The sequence below is a fragment of the Crotalus tigris genome, unplaced genomic scaffold (assembly GCF_016545835.1).
Source record: "Crotalus tigris isolate CLP2741 ecotype Arizona unplaced genomic scaffold, ASM1654583v1 scf7180000024343.1644824, whole genome shotgun sequence".
In the NCBI taxonomy this organism is placed as follows: Eukaryota; Metazoa; Chordata; class Lepidosauria; order Squamata; family Viperidae; genus Crotalus; species Crotalus tigris.
This window is the reverse complement of record NW_024100513.1, coordinates 1,088,024-1,110,145: the sequence shown is the minus strand read 5'-3', so window position 1 is coordinate 1,110,145 and position 22,122 is coordinate 1,088,024. Positions and strand designations below refer to the sequence as shown.

The window sequence follows — 22,122 nt, the reverse complement described above, 5'->3', positions numbered from 1 at the left end:
TTTTTAAGTGCTCATCTATCTCTGATTTATAGGAAAATTCAGTTTTGATTTTTCAGTCCTGATTCTAAAATTCCAAATTTCTCAATACTTATAGCAATTGATAATTGACTCTAATGAATAACTTCACTTGAACTTATAAAGAAAAATATTTTAAAAGTTCAAAAATGTGTCACATGTTCCCTGTAGAAATATGTTTATAAGTAATCAACTTTTTTAAACAGCTTCAAAAATGAACTGATGAATAAATTCCATGAACATGTCAATAAGAGACTGCATAAGAAACCACATAATAAAAGAACAAATTTGAAACTTTCCTTTTACAGAGTGAGTAAATTCTTCTCATTGATTATTTAAACTATAGACACAAAAGGGTAGAAATTAATAGCCATCATTCAATAGTAACAGGTGGCCTCATATTTGCATTCATTCATAATTAATGCTGGCAATCAGTTATTGTTCTTTGGTACCCATATTAAACAGAAATACTTTATTGCAAAAAAAGAAGCTGCATAGAGAATCATTTCACTTTGCATGTCTGCTTTATTTGTTGTAAAATGCAATCACTTATCAAGACAATATAGCCTGCCAAGCTAAAAGATGAGTAACTTATTGCAGAGTGGATTTTAATAAAGGAAAACATTTGTGACTCAGGGTTGAAATGAGGGGTTCTTGATGCTCTCTGAGCTTGGTTTTCTTGCTAACACCGATCATGTTACCTAGTTTGGGTAATGAAATGTCTGCAAGAAAACAACCAAGTTCAGAGAGCATCAAGTACCCCTCAGAGTATTTTTATATATGTCAGCGACTTAAAAGGACTAAAAATAATTTTGTGGTGTTAACAAGCACTGTCCTCAAAATATGCATTTGTGAACAGACCAGCTATCAACAGGAACATTTATCAGAAAATAAGGCTACCTTTCCCCCATATTATAGAAGCAAATAATTGGTTTTTATCTAAACATTTTTGTGGGAAGGATAGATCTTAAATTATGGTTGCCTATCTTTTGAATAAATGCAATATACATCTCAGTTATTTAAATCATTCTCTTCCAATGTTAATGTCTCTGTCTCTTTCCACATACATGCATTTGCCATGACTCCCACCAAATGGTGAAATGGTTTAGAACATGGTTGTCCAATCTTTTGGGTTGCCTAGGTTGCACTGAATGAAGAGGAACAGTTTTAGGCTGCATATAAAATATATAATGTAGGTAACGTATATAAATAATAAACTTCCTTTATATATATATATATTATCTTGTGGGGTCGAATTACTAGCTGTTCAGGGTCACATGTGGCCCATGGGCCATATATTGGACATACCTAGTTTAAACAGATTCTGTTGAATATCTGAATCACAACTGTCACAAAATATGACATCAGAATTAGTTGCCATTTTTAGTTGATTTGCAATTGCATTCTTCTACTCTGGTACCTGTCTTTTTTAGTTTCTCCCTATAAACTGCTGTTTTTCAAAAGCAACAATGCAACAAGGTCTATAGAAAGGGTTAAACTTTCATGAAACTAGCATGAAACCACTATGTCACAACCCCATCCACTTTATATTTGCATGGAGGCATGCCAAGTTTTTGATTGGGTGCCCTATAGAAGTAGCAAAATTCAGAGAGGGCTAATTTTCTACAGTTTCCAGAGAAAGAGACCATAGGAAAACAATAATTAAATGTAGTTTAAGATCACTTTATGTCAAACACCCATCTCTGTCTGCACTTCAAAAATGATTTGAACAAAGTATGTCACAACTCACATGTATACTGCACACATCTTTTATACAAGTCCTCCCAAAGATGCAGCTGTTTTAGAAGTATACTAATAAGCCCTTAAGGGCTGCCACACCTACTTCCAAGTTTCCATAGAATTCCTCCCCCCCCCCCAGACATGGCTTCTTTAATGAGTAGCAGAGAGATGCTACACTCACAGAAGTTCCAAAGTTTTTACCAAATAACTTTTGAACCGTGCACAGCTCTAATCTATTCAAACCATCTGGATTTTTTTTTCTTTTTCAACAGCAAATAACTCTAGCAAGGGAAAAACATATTGCATCAATAGATGCTTCTTATTATACCATGTAAATCATTCTATGGTCAGATTTTCAGTTCTCACAAATCTCTTGTGGCAGAAAAGCATAACGCTCCAAAATGTTTGGATACAGCCAGGAAATCTTTGCAAAAAAGTCATAGAATTCTTATGTTTAACAGGATAGAAAAGAATTATTACATGCATAAAGAGAAATCTTTGGGCTACAAAAAGGAGAACTACTGCGGTAGATGGAAGTAAAATATATCTTTTCTGTATCTCTTCTATCTTCTAATACTCAACTGGATTTTTTCAACCTATTTGAGTAGCCCTATATTAACCACGTTTAAAATTCATAATTTAGATGTAAGTTTACTTTTTGCCACAGTCTACCCGCTTTCGGACAACCATGTCCTAAAAGCCAAAGCATGTCTTTGACCTGAAAAAAAATCTTCCCAGGTTCATGCTAAGATACAACTTGTGAGTACAAACCAAATTAAATTACATTATGGCTAAGTGTAATATATGAAACCAACTTGGATTTGAATCTTTTCCTCCATAGCCTTTTAAAAAAAATCTTATTTCAAAGCTTGCTTATCAGAAAATATATCTACTTCCAACCTCATATTTTTTATATCCAAGATGTGTTTCCCATCTTGCAATTCCAGATCTACAGTTGACTATACAGTTTATATAAAATAAAATATATATACTTTTAAATAAGGTGGCATCGATTAATTCAGAAAATCAATGAGGAAAATTTCAAGGCAAAATAGGTTTCTTTTGAGACATGATACATTTAAAATAATGGAACACTGAAAGAGAAATGTAAGTCAGGAACTTGGAGATTCATAATTGGATAATAGGAGAAAATTCCTAGATAGACCTGAATGTTTCTTTATCTGTCCAACTCTAGAATTCTCAGCATGTAGCTGGTAGGAACTAATGTGATACTACAGACTTACTCAGTTTTCTGATGTCAGATAATTCAAGAAAAGATGATAGAAGAGTTGCATTCATTTTGTTTGGATTCTGGCACTGCACTATCACTTCCTAGTGCTTGCCTGCTTGTTTTCAAAAGGTTTAAAAAAAAAAAAAGCTTGGTTAAAAAAACCAAGCAGTTACAGTACAGAGAAGCAGGAATCAACAACTATTTCAGGCATTGGGTGATCACACAATTTCATTGCTTGCCAACCCTCCAAAATAAATACCTCAATGGCATTGGCTGAATCTTGCAGCCATCTCATCACATTACATCTTATGTAATTCCAAGTGTTCTTGCCCGAGTTCTCATGAAATGGAGTGCAATTTACTAGGTTGGGATAATTTCATTTATTCTTTATTTGATGTTGATATTAGACCATCACTTCAGCATCATGCTGCCAGACTCTACAATTAGACAAAGCAGAAGCAGCCAAAGGAAGGAGCCCAGTGATGAAATTGAGAGTTTCATGGTTAATTACAATCCCAGCACACCAGAGACAACAAAAGCAGTTGAACTGAGAAAAGATGTCCTGGTTGCAGTTTTTCTATTTTCACCTCTTTTATAATGCCCAGGGGGTTTGTATGTAGTTCATTTCCTAATAAAACTGGGAGGTGAAAAGTACTACTATTATACATCCAGTAATCTTGAGTCACAAAACAGAAATTGGGCAAATGCCCATGACCCTTTGGTTGCCTACCTAAGCCATACTTTTTCACCAAAATCTGTTGAAAAAGCCACAATAGTTTATAGATAAGACTGTCATAAACCATGACTGACATATTGCAGTTGATAATTATACATTGTGCTAAGCCAAAGCCACATTATGCTTTAGCACAATAAGGACATTTAGATGGTGGCTCTAAAATGATATATTGTAGAGGTGAGCTAACAGGTGAAATTTCCCCAAACACTAGAGTAGTGTTTTGCTATTCCCTGAACCACCAGGACAGCTGGTATACAATTTAATTTGATGTACATTTAGGAAATGTTTGTCTCACCAGATTTCATAGAATTAACATTGTAAATGACAATAACTGTGTGCATTGTTATTCCCTGAACAGACCAAACACAGCTGCCCCATTCAGAGTATTCCTGCCAGAATACATAAATCTCCATAGGAGGCTGCACATCTTCACTATTGTCAGAAAAAAGACCATATGGGTACAATCAACCCTATGATGTTTATGATCAACTGTCACAGAGGATCCGGCATGGGGGCTTCTTTATGTCAATGGAGTTGCAGTATTTTGGTAGCCACTTTCACCACAGTGGTGTGCTTTACAGGTCAGTGGCATGAGATCAATTTCCTAGTATGGTTGCTGCTTTGTTATCAATTTTATTCATTTGCTTCTTCACCATAACGCCATTTTTCTCTGATGTGATTCTGATCCCTAAGTATACTATCATTCCATTTTGACAATCCATGTTCCAAAGGCAAGCAAATGTAAACAAAACACATCAGATAGTCATACAATGCAACCTAATTTATATATTCTCCAGGATGAAGTTATAAACGTTTCCTTAGGATTCTGGCAGAAATGTATTGTCCTCCGTTGAAAATAGGGAAGGTGTTCACACTACTATGAATAACAGCTTTTCTGGAAAAAGGTAAGTCTGAATTCTCCCACATTTAACTTTCTGCTACCTGACCAGGTACAGTCCAGCATCCTAGGAAAGTAGCCCCAAATGCGTCTTTTCTTAGGTATTAGCAAGGTGTTCCTGCTATTTCAAAGTTGTTGTTGTTAATTGCGAAGTCGTGTCCGACCCATCGCGACCCCATGAACAACGTTCCTCCAGGTCTTCCTGTCCTCTACCATCTGGAGTCCTCTACCATTCTGGAGTCCATTTAAGATCACACCTACTGCTTCAGTGACTCCATCCAGCCATCTCATTCTCTGTCGTCCCCTTCTTCTATTGCCCTCAATCTTTCCCAGCATTAGGCCCTTCTCCAGTGAGTCCTTCCTTCTCATTAGGTGGCCAAAGTATTTGAGTTTCAACTTCAGGATCTGTTTCAAAGTAATTATGGTCAATTCCAGATAAGATCACAGATTAACTTGAACTAACTATCATAAACCACTGCTGGGTGCTTGCTTACTCTTGCAATAAATCTTGGATTAATCCAGTCATAAATTTTCTGCAATCTAAGAACATTATCTTAAAGCATAAACTATCAATGCCAAAACAGCAGCACTTTACTGCATATTATTGCATAGGCTCCTCTATGTAATCATTGACAGAGGTGATCTAGTTTGGCTCACTTTCTAGTTCCTTGGTATCTCAACATGGGGGCTGGATAAAATAGCTAAATAAAGGAGTCCAAATATCAAGGCAGCCTATTGAAAAGGAAAGCTTGCCATCTTCACAAATTCAAAAATGAGTTGTTTCTCTTTCACTTTATTTATAGAGAAAGCAGAGATTTGTTTCTTGGGGCAAACCCAAGAGGCCAGGCTGAGACATTCTTTCTGTCTCATCAATGATCCCCAATTAACTGAGTTCCCAGCACTCAACTATTGTGGAAGAAGAGCTTGTTGGCTCTTGGATCTCTGTGAACACTAGGATTTGAAAACAAACTAATATGCCATAAAAGCCAATCTGGATCGATGCTAAAGTATCAGGCTAGAAACCCAGAGACTGTGAGTTCTAGAGTCACCTTAGGGATGAAGTCAGCTGGGCGATACAGCTAGAAATTTTAGGCAGATTGTTTAAAATTTCTGTTGGGGGGAATGGTGGTGGTGTGCCAAATCTGCCAACTTTACAAAATAACATTAAAAAAATCTGCAATTTGCTATTCAGTTTCTATTTCAAAAAACTGTAGGAACCAGACAAGTGGTATTCTCTACAAATGAAGGATCCCACAGACTCCAAAAATGGTTCTCTTCATTCATGGACTATGGTTCAGCATATATGAATCTAACCATTACAATTTCTAAAACAAAGAGTGTTAATAAAAACTCTGCCTTTTTAAAAAAGAACTGGGATATTCCATATGCTGTGCTAAACTGAAATATGGCTGGCTAGTCTGTGGCTGAGTGACCTGTGTTTAGACACTACACTTAGCCATGATTAATTGACACCAAATCAGCCAACTATATTTTAGCCTACCCTGATCTGCAGATCCAACCTCTTTGGTTAGTCTGTGATTCAGTGTAAATCCATACATTTGAGTTAATTTACTATAACACTATAATTTACTATAATATCATTTACATGATTCCATGGGCATCTGCATGAGGGCAAAGAGAAAAATGATGTCACATATATCATGACTTCATTGTGCAATTGACAGATGAGCCGAGGTGGCGCAGCAGTTAAGAGTGCAGTACTGCAGGCCACTTTAGCTGACTGTTCAGCAGGTCAGCGGTTCAAATCTCACTGGCTCAAGGTTGACTCAGCCTTCCATCCTTCCAGGGTAGGTAAAATGAGGACCCAGATTGTTGGGGGCAATGTAAATATATATATATACATTGCTTACTGGTGTACACCGCTTAGAGAGTGCTTGCACTTAAAGCAATATATAAGTCTCATAAATAAATAAATAAATAATTTGCATCATTTGTCTGACAATGTCATGGTGCAGGTACTGTCACTTTTACTGAATCACTATGTATTGTTGCCTTGTATGAACAGAGCCAGCCTGTCCTCCTGGAATGTGTAATCATGTAAATAAGAGCAAGCACTTTTTCTTCCAGTAAGGCTCCTATGTTTTTTTCCTGGTGTGTGCCAAAGCAAATGCAATACTGACAGGCAAATACAAAATTAGTAAAAAATATTCTACTTGCTACATTTTGGCATAGCATCAAGCTTTTTAAAAAACGGGAGCCATGCCAGGAAAAAAATCCATTCAATAGAAAGATTATTTAAAACAGGCTATAGCTTTCTGTTTTCTGTATAAATATACAATCTGTAAATACCCAAAGGAAAACAGCAAGAGAAAATGGCTGAAAACACAGTACTACTGTATTCCTAACTATTCAGAAATAAATTCTGATTTAAGTTATTTTTTCTAAAAAGATAGTTAGTTAGTTAGTTAGTTAGTTAGTTAGTTAGTTAGTTGGTTAGTTAGTTAGTTAGTGTCTTCATGCCATTTTTGATTCCTGATGACTGCCTGAAGGTTATCTTGGCAAGATTTTAGTAAGTGGTTTGTCTTTGCTTTCTTTCTTGACTTTCTTGACCCAAAGTCACCCAAATGGCCTCATCCCCAAAATGTGACTAGAACTCACAGTCCCTCAGGTTCTAACTTAAATGCTTTTTCCAGTACACCATTTTAATCTATTAAATTAATATATCTTGTGTATGGTTTCACCTTAAACATCCTTTAGGCTATTATTGTTGGAATCATACAATGCCCTGCCCTGTGTTTGTGATTTGTGTATAAACACATTGGTTGAATAATCCATGTTTAAATAAATCATGATTCAGCATACTGTGTAAATGCATTTTATTCATTTCAGGATAAATTTGAGGTAAATGATCTGGAAAAATGATATGTGAACAGACATTCTAGACCAGGGGTCCCCAACCCCTAGTCCGTGGACCAATATAAGCAAAGCCCCATCCGCAGTATGCAGGCAGCACACAAAACCATGCCCCTCTGGTCACGTGATTTACATTCAGATGCTTAGCAACTAACTCACATTTGTGACAGTTGCAGTGTCCCAGAGTTATATGATCCCCTTTTGCAGCTTTCTGACAAGCAAAATCAATGGGGAAACCAGATTCACTTAACAACCGTGTCACTAATTTAAGAACTGCTGTGATTCACTTAACAAATGGGCTGAGAAAAGTTGTAAAATGGAGCAAAACTCATAACAAATTTCTCACTTTGCAATATAAATTTTGGGCTCAATTGTGATCGTTAAGTTGAGGACTGCCTCTATACCATTCATGGTCAAGAAAGCAAATATATGAATCAGGTCCTCCCTTGAGGGACAAATGACCAAGCACAAATGATCCTTTATTGGACACAATTTGCAAAGATCTAGCTCTTTTGAAAAGTCAGGGATGCTGGGAAAAGTGGAAAAAAGAAAAGAGGGTGTCTCGAGCGAGATAGATAAGCTTCACTACAGCTTAGCACTGGGGTGTCAGACTCACAACGTCATGTGACATGTCATTCCCCCTGGGCCCAATGAAATGTTTTTGGAAAGATGCAGATTGGTGGCAGTTCCTTATAACTCACGGGGAACCAAGTTGCTTGGTGCCCCTATAAGAGTTTTACATGTAGAGCTTTTTATTCCCTCTTAGCTGCTCATCTTTTGCTCAAATTCAGAGACTTTTAAGAAAACATTCTGTTAAGTACAAAGTTCTGCTAAGTACTCTGTGCATTTAAACTTTCTATCTGGATTGTGGCCTAACCCAAAATGCATAAGTCATTCTGATAGCTTCTTGCAAGGAATTGTTTTTATTAAGTGTCCAAAAGATTAATTCCAAACAGAAACATGTACTCAGCTTACTCTTTGCAAAGTAAGGGAATAGCAGCAATATACCATATATGTTTGTTTACTGTGGCTTTATCTCAAAGCTGCTTTACATGGTTCACGTACAGTTATCAATTTACATGGACAAAAAAGAAAAAAATAAGAGATTATCATACACTATTCAGACTATCTTTCAACTATTTCTAAACTTGCATTCATTTCAAAATATTGGTTTCCAAACAAATATGCTTATATTTTTTAATGTTCATGTTGCTCTGTATTAAAAGAAGGGCTGTCACAAATAACTACTCTTCCAGGAATTCCATTGTGAACTACGAGTGGATCATGGATCATGACTGACTTAAACTGGGTCATACAATTATTTTCATTGTAAACAGTTAGGACAAAGACCAGATGACAGACAAGATTTGGACCATACATTTCACTAACACACAACTATCTCTAGGTTTACACCCATTGTGACAAGCCATAATGTAGTTTGATTTGGGCTGACTGAGTAAATCTAATCATTCATAAAACATGATTTATGAAACAGCACATGTGAATTGGTCATTACAAGAACAGACTGATGGACTAGATGGAGTCAGCATCCAATCTAACAGCTCTTTAACAAATAATTATGGTTTATGCATCTTCTGATCTCTGAAATAACTATTACCGGTATTTGGAGTTTTTCAAAATCAAGACTTGTAACTTAAGGCAACCTAATATAAAAATTCCCAGTTTTTAGAAACTTCAAACAGAAGCTCCTTCTAATTTAAACAACATGGAAAACATGAAGTTTTCTGGAAGAATCATATAAGAACAAGATAAGATGGTGGCAAACATGCTCAATAAACAAATTTTTCAGTTGATATGTTTTGAGAATATAGCCTCTGAGAAAGAAGAACCTGCATTTTACAAACTAATATTTGGATGTTGCCACAATGGCATTCCATTAGAATAGTCTTCGACTTACAATGATTTGTTTAGTGACTGTTCAAAGTTACAACACTAAAAAAGTAACTCATGATAGTTTTTCGCACTTACACCCATTACAGCATCCCCATGGTCATGTGATCAAAATTCAGATGCTTGGCAACTGTCTCGTATTTCTGACAGTTGCTGTGCCCTGAGGTCATGTGATCCCCTTTGCGACCTTCTGGCAAGCAAAGTGAATGGGGAAGCCAGATTAACTTAACAACCGTGTTACTAACTTAACTGCAATGATTCACTTAACAAATGTGACAAGAAAAACCGTAAAATGGGGCAAAACTCACTTTACAAATATCTCATTTAGCAATAAATATTTTGGGCTTAATTGTTGTTGTAAGTTGAGGACTACCTGTAATCCTCAACTTACGACCATTTATTTAACAATATTTTAATATTATGACACTTTGGAAAAAGTGACTGATGACGTGTTTCAAAGTTATGACTACCCTATAAATGTCAGATTATTATAATTCAGGTACTTGGCAACCAGCTCGCATTCATGCCAGTTGCAGTGTCATTTAATTGTGATTTGTGATTTTCCCAGCAAGCTTCCGACAACAAAGTCAATAGGGGAAGCCAGATTCACTTCAAGACCTGTGAATTACTTAACAGCTACATGATTTATTTAACAAGCAATGATTCACATAACGACCATGGTAAAATGGTCAGAAAATTTGAGTCCAGTCACATGATGACTTGCTTAATAACCACATTTCTTAGTGACTGAATTTCCAGTCCAAATTATGATTCTAAGTCATAATCTCACCATTTCATACATGTGAGAATTCTTGTCATATATTCTGTTACTCTGACCACACCAAGAGTAGCCAAGTAGATAGACAGAGGCTGAGGGAAATGCTTCTCTGATGATCTTAAAAAATGGAAACATGATTATTTGCATCATGTCAGCTGTAACATAAAGTAATACTACCTAGAAACAGGGCAATACAATTTAAAAATTTATTTTGTGATTCATATTAAGATTCAGAAGTGAGAAAACAAATGACAAAACAGTACAGTGCTAACATGACAAAAGGTCTACCTCTTTTTTTCAACCATCATAGTATCAAAGGGTGCCGTCCCACTCACACACACACACAAAACTGTTGTTTAGTGAGTTCATTAATATTCCCCAGCAATTCCCTTCACCAAAAACCCAGAACTGTCCTAATTAAGTCCAGCCTCAAGCAGGCCAATGCTAATCCACAGAGCAATGGCCAAAGAGTCCACAAGGCACTTGAAAGTTTCTCAATCAAAATAAATCCACCAGGCAAACTTAAATTCACAATACAAGAGGGTTCACTAGGCAACAAAAGTCCAGAGTTTCCAGGGCACAATCCAAGTCAAGGCACAATGTCAATCCAAAGCAAGGCAGGAATCACAACAACCAGAAAACACACAGCTAGGAAATGAACATGTTGTTCCCTGCATCGCCTCCATCTGTCTGCTGTGCAAAATATCCAGCTACCAGTGCAGCCCATCAAGAAGGGCAACGCTTTCTCTTCTCGAGTAATCTGGCTGATCTTCTCTGCTCCTGCCTTTTCTCTGCTCTACGTTTTCTTGGATCAGGTGCAGAAGGCAGTTCCTTTTCATCATCACTGACCGGTTGCAGCTGCATGTTTTTCTTACCTGGAATCTCAGGACTGTTCTGCTGCAGTCATCTGATCAAGTTTTGGTACCTCTACCAACATACCATTATAAAAAACCGAAATAGAGTTCTTTGTTCACTCTGAGAGATTCAGCCAAACCCCTCATAGACAGCTGCTCAGAGTCATCAATCAACTTCCCTCCTGACATGCCAGAAACTGGTTCCCAGAGCTGACATCTAGAGAGGTATCTGGGGAAGCATCCGGGGAGTCATCACACATATCAATGTACAAAAGGGGTAGAGCTTACTTCACAACAATACTTTGTCATTCTAATGAAAGCTCTGGATTTTGTGGACACTTCTCATCTGGAATCATCTAGTATTGAAGATTCTGATATCATGAAAGCAAACTGTCCATATCAGTAACTTCCAAGGTTCCCACAAGGTTACTACGGTATTTCTTTGCTCCTATATAAGACATTTATTGCTGGGGAAGATCAAATCTTTTTATCAATCAAAGGAGAAATGTTCACAGAAGCTGGTTGGATGGGAAGGTCAGCTGGACCTCCCCCAGGTTCCTCCTCCAGGTGACAGAATATCTTCATAAAGAAGAAACTATTCCATTTTCCAATGAAAAACAATGTTTTTTTGGATGGTACCAACAGGAAGGCTCTGAGGACATGTCCTACATAATTGGTAAGCAAGCCATCTTAGCATTAGCAGGAAGGGTGTGTAATGAACCCTAAAATGAAATGTGTGTGTTTGATGGTCATTAAAATCTCTACTATTTTGTATGCCTAATATTTCACCAAGCTTAGATATATCTCAAAGAGTCAGTTCAGTACATTTGCTTTTCATTGATGCAGTATTATTGGTCATATTAATTTTAAAAATGAATGTGTGTTGATACAAATCATTCATCCAAAAATTTAGACTGATATTGAAATGGTATAAATCTTCCAAAATTAAGTCATGAAGTTAAAGCAGCAAGTGAAAAATCAGAAAGTCTGATGGAACACTCTCCTATCTGAGAATGTTAATATCACAATGAACAATTTGGTCAATCATATATTTAAATTAGTAAGCTAAAACACCAATGAACCTTCTACCTATACATGCAGCATTTTCACTTCCCTCTTTTTTTCACAACTCTTTTTTCCCCCCAAATCCTCTAACATTAGCTTTCCAGTTTTGCCCACAGCTCAGTATAGTTGCCGACATTAGAATGCAGCAGAATTGTTTTCTTTAAAGCTGTTAGATAATAACAGAATCCCATGCTATTTTAAATCACACATAAACCTTTTAGGATTTTCTTTTCTAAACTGCACTCTTACATTATCCAAATTAATGATGAGTAAGCACACTGCAGATAGCCATTCTTTCAGAGTGCCTTCAGTTTCCATTCCAAACTTCTTCCTTAGTGACAATGACACACAAATTTCAAATTCCACTACTCTACTGGCTTACTCCCTTATTTTCTCTCTACTCCTTAATACTGTTAATTTCAAAGAACGCCAGGACATTCAACAATTACTGAGTATCAATCATTCTTTCATTAGACTTTAGGTCTGGTCAGTCCACCAACACATCCTAGCCTTAAAAAAGACTTATTTGCAAGATGTGTGGCAAGGTTACTGTAAGCATAATTTGGATTTCAAAAAGTTGAATATGCGTTCATAAGACTTAGGCAGCTTCCACCAAAACCTTTGGGCTAGATCTATTTGATTTATATTTCACAATGGTCCACAGATTATATTGAGGCATGGTGTACTTAAATCATGGTTTGTTGAATAGATCACTTTTGATTGGCTTCACTAAATACACAAACCCATAAGGCATATTTTTTAAAAATACAATAGCTGGACCCACACAATACTGTACCAAATCATACATATCCAGGCTGATGCAGGAAAGTGGGTGTGGTTTTCTTTCCACTATTGCTCTTACAGGTAAGAAGCAAAGGGCAGAGATTTTAAGGAAGATCTAGATATAAGGAGATATTTCCTGACCATGCAAGCTATTCAGCCATGGAAAAGCCTCCCTCCTGGAGCTGTGAGGGCCACTGAAAGCTTTCAGGCAAAGATGGGGAGGCCATTTGTCCACCATGGTCTGAGGATTCCTGCCCTAGGGAGTGGTTTGGATTAGAAGACTTCCAATCTTGTGATTCTGTGATATATTCAGAACTCCTCAGGATGATCACTGATAAACTTATTTAAATTATAAATTCCTGTAGGGGACTCAAGGTTTATGAGAAGTAGTCTGTGTTCTTTATTAAAGCAAGATCTGTAAATCTCTAAGGAAAGAATTTAAAAATGCAAGGGACTTTTCTATCTCCCAGGCTTCATGAAGGTTATTGTTCAGAGTGAAAAAGTAAAAAAAAAATCAAAATTCAAATTCATAACCTCTCAGGATGTAACTAGAAGCCGCCTTCCATAGCAAATTCACCCTCTAGTGGCCATTACTATGCATCTAATCTGATTGCTTTAAAAGAGCACCAAATTTCTGGCCAGTATAATCTTTTCATTAAACAGTATATGTACTTTTCCCAGCTCCTCATGGTTAATTCACAGCTATTGCGATTTCTTCGAAACATGGAAATGCTCAGTTACCCATTCTCATTTAGCTCTCCTTAATTAGAATAAAAGTGCAACTTCAGTCAATATCTAGGTCAGTGGTTCTCAACCTTTTTAATGCCGCAACCCCCAACCAGTCTTAAGTCAAAGACTACTCAACCGGTTGTAAGTCAAGGACTACTTAACTGGTGCAGCACCATTTGCAGAATGGGACTTTTGGCGGGCTCAGCAGGGCAGAGACAGCCTGGACAATTCCTATTGGCTTTTGAAAGCCAATAGAATTAGACTCTATTCAAGAGAGTCCATTCTATTGGCTTTCAAGAACCAATAGAATAAAAGGGAGTAGCACAGCTAAGGAAAAGGGGGAAAAAATGGCGGACTGCGTTGTTTGGCGACCCCTGTGAAATGGTCGTTCGACCCCAAATGGGGTCCCGACCCACAGGTTGAGAACCACTGATCTAGGTCAAAGTGCATTGTACAGTACATACTGAGGGGGGAACAATCAATGTGTAGCCCTATTGCCCCTTCCTTCCTCCCTAAAATCTGGTTCCTAGGAGGCAGAGAAACAAAAGTGCAATCTGTTGATTTAAGTACATTTTTATACATATGGAATAAATATATCCTTCTCTCTTGCAGAATAAACGGAACCTTCTTATTTCAAACTAATGTTTGAAAATGCTTGAATAAACAAGAATTTGAGGAAGGAAAGGGTTTTAAAAATAATTTTTACACCCCCAATAAAAAATTTAAAAAAACAATGTCCTTGGTTTTTCACATCACACAGTACTCCATCTGAATATCAAGATACTAAACTTAGACTTTAAAATAACACAATAAATCACAGGAGCTGCCTTGCTAACTAGGTCGTCATTTTGCAATGTGGGCACCTTAAGAAATTTCTCACTAAGAAGAACATATTTAAGCACTAGGAATGGGAGTGTCATGGCAGAATTGAAATTAGGCAATTTTTCTCATTTTCCCCTAAAAATAGAAACCTACATTGCATGTTGAAGTGCACTTAAAATCGAACATCTGTGTGTAAGGTTTGTATAAGAGTCTTGGAATTTCTATATTCTCTCTGTGTATACACTCACTCACACACACAAACACACATACAAATGCTTCAAAGGCTCAGCCAGCAGAACATAAAAACCCTGCACTATCACACATACAGTCTCAGTACAAAATTATGGTCTGTATTTATGGTATCTACAGAAAATAATCTCAAAGTAAAATTAAATATGCCTTCATGTCTATCAAACCAAAGCAATCTTACTTTTCACTAAAATAGTTAAGAAGATACATAATGCATTCACAAAAAACATCTTCGAATCTAAATATTTCATGAAAAAATAAACCTTTCTTCTAGACTTTCATCTTTTTAAAATAGTCTTTCCTGCACACACACACACACACACACAATTACACATAGATGATCATTCTCGAGGGTGATCGATGGCTTAATGCGTTTTGTCCTTTATGGTACGATTTGAAGAGAGGAAGCCTAGAGCACTTCTACCTGAAGGCCGAAAAGCTAAAAGTGTAGCTGCCTTACTACCGTATATTTCAAACTCTGCTCCCAATTGGGCCCACCTCCCCACCCACTCCTCAGTTTTCATCCACTCCTTCAAGCTTGACAATGGAGCCTCTGCAGCTAGACAGGAAGGATGTGTCCGCGCAAGAGCCTTCCCACGGAAAAAGGCCACACGCTTCCTGCCTTTCCAAGGGTGGGGAAAGGCTGTGTTGGGGGGGGGGAGACCCTGGACAAAGGAAAGTGCGTGGATCTAAGCGAGTCCCGGACTCTGCTCACTTTCCGACGTATCCAGAAGAGAAGGAGCCTGACGGATTGAATCCAGGCGTGTCATGCGCGCTTTTTTTTTTTTTTTAATCTGCCCGAGCCTCTCGGTATCTCTGCCCCGATAATCCGAGGGAATCGCAAAGGAGCTGTTAGCCTCGCATTATGCAGCCCACCGCGCAGGGTTTTAGGGTGCAATGGTTGCAAGACCCGCACATGCTGGAAGGACAGTTTGGTGCGTTCCTTGCGTTATGCGACGCCCTGGCGGTGAAGCCCAAGTAAAACCCGATTCTCTTAAGGGGCCGGGCCGGCGTAGGCGGCGGGGGGAGAGAGAGAGATTTAATGGGAAATATAAGAATATTAAGACACTTACTTTATCTATGGTACCCGGTAGCAGGCGATCCAGCAGTCTGCAAAGAACCACCCCGTCTTTCAGAGATGCCTGCAAAAACCCCTCCGGGTCGGAGATGCTTTTTTTGGGCGACTCCAGCACCCCCAGGGTGATCAGCCATGTAACGGTTTGCTCAGCTGAATTCATGGCTGCTGCCGCTGCCAAGAAGCTTCTAATCCCACCGAAGAGCCAGCGCGCGAGAGACTGGGAAAGCAATGCACCAGAGGAGGCGGGGGTCGTATTTTACGGGGCGCTGGGAACTGTTGCTCTTGAAACAGCCCTTTCTCCCTGGACTTGCCCCCCAACCACCCCACCCTCCCCTTTTCCCCCCTTTATTTTTTGCTTGGGGTTTCACATTGAGGCAGCAGCCGAGTCGCGAGCCGCCGCCGCTCCCCCTCTTTCCTCCCGTAGTTGCAGATGATGACGACTCGATTTACGAAATCCAGGAGGCTCGGTTTCTCCCTCCCGTGCGTTTTGGCAGATTGTCAAACGCCTTTTCATTATGTACACATGAACCTGCAGCGCCTCCCCCCGCCGGCTGCCTCTCCATGACATCATTCAGGCGGCAGGAGGCGGGGGAGTGGGAGAAAATAGACCCTCGCCCGCTCCGCGCGCGGACCTCGCATCGAGTCAGCGCCCCGCCGTCGGCCGCGCGCGCCCCCGCGCTTCCTGTTGGGAATCTCTTAAGCGAAGCCGAGATCTTTCCTCGCAGAGAGATCCGTAGGCTGGCAATGCGGACCTCCGATCCCGGCCTTGCGGGCGAAAGGGGCGCATGCACACGTTCTTACTTGCACGTGAGTGCGCGCGAAGAGGCAGGGTTGGTTTCGCTTCTGCGGCCTTTGAAAAAGTCTGTGTGAACACAGAATGTAGTGGTTCCACGACTCAAATGGTCAGATGGGTTAAATTCTAAATAAATGTTTACCATAAGATTGGAAGGAAATTATCATCTCCTGCGTGGGAGTGGGAGGCTTTTCCAGTGATTTGAAGGGAGACCCGTGGGGAGGGAGTGTTTGAAACCAGCCGACTTTTCGCATTGAATATCCAGAATTGATATTTCCATCTGTCCGATTCGGGTTTAAAAAAAAAAAACAAAACTAGCTGCCTCGGCAAAGAAGGACAAGAAGACCAATCTGGGAGGGGAGGGGGACAGAAATAAGAGGCGACTTTTAATTATTTTCGGGCAGCTCCGAAGCTACAAATTTACCGTACCTCTGAATGAGGGAACATGCGGGAAAACAATCTGCCGAGCTTGTTATGCAGCGGAAAGAAGAGAAACTTTTTTTTCCCGAAAAACCTTCGCGTTTGCGACAGACTCTCCCTCGTGCTCCAAAACAGTTCAAAAGCTCTGCTAACTGCTCTACTATACTGTACATTCAACCCTGAGGTGGCTTGAGCGGTTCTTGGGGCGCCCTCCAGCGGCAGGTGCGTTTATTTCTACCACGGGATTTGTAACACAAATCGAAGTGGCGGCGAAATGGGGCTTTTGTGAAGCAGGAAAAAGTTTCTTGTTTCTTTTCCTGCTGACTAAAAACGCAGATAAGCCGCATAAACAAATATATGTATTAAAATCTAAGATAAAGTACATTTAAAATGGCCAGTCACTTTTCACTATTAATCAAATGATGGGAAAGGAATTTTAAAATCACCAATTGAGGGTTTTTTTAAAATAAAATGCACTGTATCACAGCTGTCGGTACTAAATTATGTTAGAGCTTAGTATTATTAAAATAGATTCTGATTTATAAAACAGATATACTTTATTTCTCTTTCATTCAAATAAAGCAGTTTTTTAGTTTAGAGAAAACTGCAGAGTATGCATTCCTAAAAAGACTTTATTTTTCTCTACATACAAAGTTTATACTAATATAACTTGAATACATGAAACTGTTAATTAGATTAAACTGTATATTTTTTCACAAATAATTTAATATTTCAATAAGTTTTGTGATTTTTTTTCTATTTTTGTTTTGCACTTTTAACATTTTGCCAGAAGAGCTTTTAATAAGACACAAGTTTGACAAGAAGAAAAAGCAACATCTCTTCCCTTTTCTCTATATATTTCATCAGTTATCTATTACATTTATACTCTATCTTTCTTCCAAAGATCAAGTTGTCCCTCCATTTTACTCTCAGAGCAACAGTACTGTATGTTATGTGCTCCTGGCCACTTTCCTTTGTGACCAGAGGCAAGCTCGCCTGACCAATAACCAGCCAAGACACAGTGAAGGCCTTTTGTTTTGTTTATTGCAATAAGCTGGGAGAGAAGCTATCAAAGCTTGGTTCTCTCCAAAGTTTTAACCCAAAATACCTCCTTCTTTTATTCATCCCTATCACCGGCCACTACAGCCCTCCTCTTTTCCCATTGGCTGAGGTACTATGAGGTTACACTCTTTCTGTCTGCTTATACATATTTCCTGATAACATATTAAATCATATTCACATATACAATAAGAATAAGAAAAATTAGACATTTAAATGGTTATTTTAAACTCAGTATATATTTATGTCCCCATTTTAAACAATAAGTTCTTTTCCTGCTTTTCAATTCAGTATGCCTTTCCTCTCATTCGGCTTAGTTTCCTATTTTCCCATTCAACCTGTCTTTCCTGGCTAGCCATTTCCTTTTAAAAACTATATATATTTTTATGGCTTCTCTTCTTCCTTTCTCAGACCCAAACATATTTGCCTATATGTTTATCTTACTTCCTTTATGTTATCTCTTCCTGACTCTCACCATTTGTATTTTATTCTTCTATTCAATTAGTTTCCATTGTATTGTAGGTTTAACTGACTCTGAAGATTTATCATATTGATGCATATTTATCATGTATGACATGATATTTGAGAATATCAGTTTGTTCCAAAATCAGACTCTCTACTTTTCTTACTGCAAAATCTGACCAAAATTTCAAAACTGTTTTTGTTGATATAACTGCCTATAGATTCTTCATGCTTTTCTATAAATATCATTGAATATCTCTATACTCTTGTTCCCATAACCTTTAACTGAGCAAAGCGGTACGGCCAACAATTTTTGAAACAGGGTACCTCAAATGGACTATTACAGAATGGATTCAAAACCTGGGACTCACAACTCCCGTGGAATTGAAATTTAGCAAATTTTATAAAATATTTTATGACATAAAAATTATCATAAAACAGTTTATGACATAATACAAAATGTCACACAACATGCCCTATGCTAATGTTTGACTGGCCTATCCAGTTCAACATGGGCTATTTTCAAGGTGGATACATCTCTGAATATATCCAAACTTTTCAAGTATATCAGAAACTTTGCCATTGTCAAAGGCATTGAGAAATCCAGTGGACTGCAAGATCCCTAATAGGCCCAAAGTTAAAAAGTGAAGCTTACTATCAAGTTGATGAATCTCTAAGTCTCTCTTCAGTTTAAAGTTTTAACCAGCAGTTACCATCTTTCTGAAGCTGAAAGATACCAGGTTTTCTCTAATGTCAGATGAGAATAGCAACATAAATCTAGAAATCGGTCAAAGACAGAAAGTATAAACCAATATATTTTCATTAGAAAGTATTATTAACGCTTTATTAAACTATTTTATTACTGGATATTTGGAACTCTCCTTTTTCCATGGCTAAATATAATAGACATTATTCAACTTTTAAGTGTTAGAGCCAGCTTGGTTTCAGAAAAAGAATTAAGACCTGAGGTACATTTGAGATCTGCCAAAGATCAGATGTCTAAATAGGGTGAGATCAGTAGCCTGAGCCTGGAACATTCTGAATTTATGCAGATGAAAAAATATAGAGATACGTAATAGTCCCGCAGATCACTGGACTGATACCATATTTAAAATTTCAGCTTTTTATTGTAGACTCTCCTTGTCTATTAAATATTTTAAAAGCTGTACATTTCAGAAACAGTTAGACACTCCAGACACTTGTTAAAATTAAAACCAGATGAGCTCATTTGTAAATGGTTGTTTGTTTATATAACTGTGATGATTACCTATCTCATTCTCATAACTCTGAGCACTTAATACATTAAAAACTAATATAAAATAATGTGAATTCTTTTTATCATCGCTGGAAAAGAAATATAACAAAGAATATCTTATGGAGAAACAGCTGTGTATTTTTTGCAAAATCTACAGAAGAGTTCCTTTGCTTGGGATCCTACAAAATTGACTAATTAATTATATTAATTTAAAAGTAGATAACATGTATGCATGTATTAGGGATTTCAAGACATTTGTTTTAACTCAAAATCACAGAGAAGTACAGACGCTACATAACATTAAATTCAGACAACTGTCTGAAGGAGCAAATTTTTTGATGAACATTGGTAGGTTATTGCAATTATTCAACTAAAATTACTACCCAAGAGATTATAAAGGATTATCAGAGAATCTGATATTTACAGATGATATTTTGCTGGATCGGTTGATTGATTCTGTCAGTCAGTTATCCATTTAAAACATTTGTGTAGCAGTCCACCTTAAATCAAATTCTGGGCAGCTTGCATTCTCAGGAAAGCTAGCGAAATAAATGCTTTAATTTGATGTGGGTTTTTATACTTTGTACTTTTAATTTGTTCCAGTTGCTAATGTTCAGATAGAAGGGGGAGGAAACCTATTAACAACAGATAAAGACTTAGATCAAGAGGTCTCAAGTACCTGGACAAAGTTGTGGGCAACTTACAAAAGAATTGTGTTTTCTTTAAACCCGATTAGGTGCCTGCCCAAGCAAAGTTGGAATAAGCATCCTAGGATTTGCACTGGAATTTGCACAAATGGGAGCATGTTTTGAGAGTGTTTTCACTGGCCAACATAAGCGTGCACAGGCAAGGCAGAAACACAGAATTCTCAGTTCTGGTCTTGCTCCCTGCTTTACTTGAACAAATCTACAGCAGCCATTGTGATAACTCAATAACTCAAAATTGGAGAACTCCTGTGATATAGAATATGTGGAATATTTTTTATTGGCCAAGTGTGATTGGACACACCAAGAATTTGTCTTTGGTGCATAAGCTCTCAGCGTACATACAAGCAACAATGTGATAAATCATAAGTTACAATCTTAAATCACGATACAACCAAAGAAGTGATAAATCACAGGATACCAATAGGAGAAGGTAATAGGAAAGATGAGAAGGCTAATAGCAACACAGCCCTACTACATGGGTAAATATCTCTAGGCATAAGACAGTGCTGTGGGAATTAGGTGTTTAGCAAGAGTGATGGAATGGGGTAAAAACCTCTTTGTGTCTAGTTTTGGGCCTATAGTGACATCCTAAGGCAGTGGTTCTCAACCTGTGGGCCGGGACCCCATTTGGGGTCGAACGACATTTCACAGGGGTCGCCAAACAACGCAGTCCGCCATTTTTTCCCCTTTTTCCTTAGCTGTGCTACTCCCTTTTATTCTATTGGCTTTTGAAAGCCAATAGAATAGACTCTCTTGAATAGAGTCTAATTCTATTGGCTTTCAAAAGCCAATAGGAATTGTCCAGGCTGTCTCTGCCCTGCAGAGCCCGCCAAAAAGTCCCATTCTGCAAACGATGCTGCATCAGTTGAGTAATCCTCCACTTACGACCGGTTGGGGTCGCGGCATTAAAAAGGTTGAGAACCACTGTCCTAAGGGGAGGAATTGAAACAGTTTATGTCTAGGATGTGAGGCATCTGTAGATATTTTCTCAGCTCTCTTTATGGCTCATGCAGTATACAGGTCTTCAATGGGAAGCGGGCTGGTTGCAATTGTTTTTTTCTGCAGTCCTAACTATCTGTTGAAGTCTGTGCCTGACCTGTTTGATTGCCATGCCAAACCCGCACAAAAATCTCACATGTAGATTAACTTCCATTATTACGGATGAAGTGTCATTTCCTACTTCGTTCTTACAGCAGTGAAATCATTCACTTGATGCTGCAATGCAATACCTTATAGGCCCTGTCTTAAGTAATTGGTATTTAGTGTCTAAAACACTTTTAAAAAAACAAATGGGTGGATATTTCCTATTTTAAAAGATTTCAAAAAGATAAGAAAAATAGACCGATTACATTTTACCAGATCTCAGGTGATTTTGTCATTCCTCCCATCTGAAGCCAGATTAGCTAGAAAACCTTTGAACTCCTAATAGACTGATGAGCAACTCATTTATTTTTAAACTAACAGCATCTAGAGGAGGCATTGGGGGGGTTTGCTGTCACCCTTGGAAACGCCTTGTTGGCCTTGGCTTAGAAAAGGGAATCAGCCTCCTTGAATAGAAATTGAGGGCTTTTCTTTCTCAAGTGACTTTAGAGAAAAGAGATGGGAAAGCCTCAGCTAGAGAATGCAGACATTTTGCTGTACCCGGGGTCAGAAGTGAAAACTG

At 38.1% G+C, this 22,122-nt stretch overlaps 1 protein-coding gene across 6 annotated transcripts in view; it reads right to left on the bottom strand.

Moving 5' to 3' along the window:
• The window catches only part of ARHGEF7 (Rho guanine nucleotide exchange factor 7), a 142,233-nt gene extending 126,163 nt beyond the window's left edge, over positions 1-16,070 (bottom strand). For 4 of the 6 annotated variants that reach the window (XM_039326742.1, XM_039326738.1, XM_039326737.1 and 1 more), the window contains exon 1: positions 15,759-16,070. In XM_039326742.1, coding sequence (XP_039182676.1) covers positions 15,759-15,923 — 165 coding nt within the window. In that variant the 5' untranslated portion in view covers positions 15,924-16,070. The remainder of the gene's footprint in view (positions 1-15,758) is intronic. The other 2 variants (XM_039326735.1, XM_039326736.1) reach the window with 1 other exon arrangement.
• Positions 16,071-22,122: the final 6,052 nt, after the last annotated feature.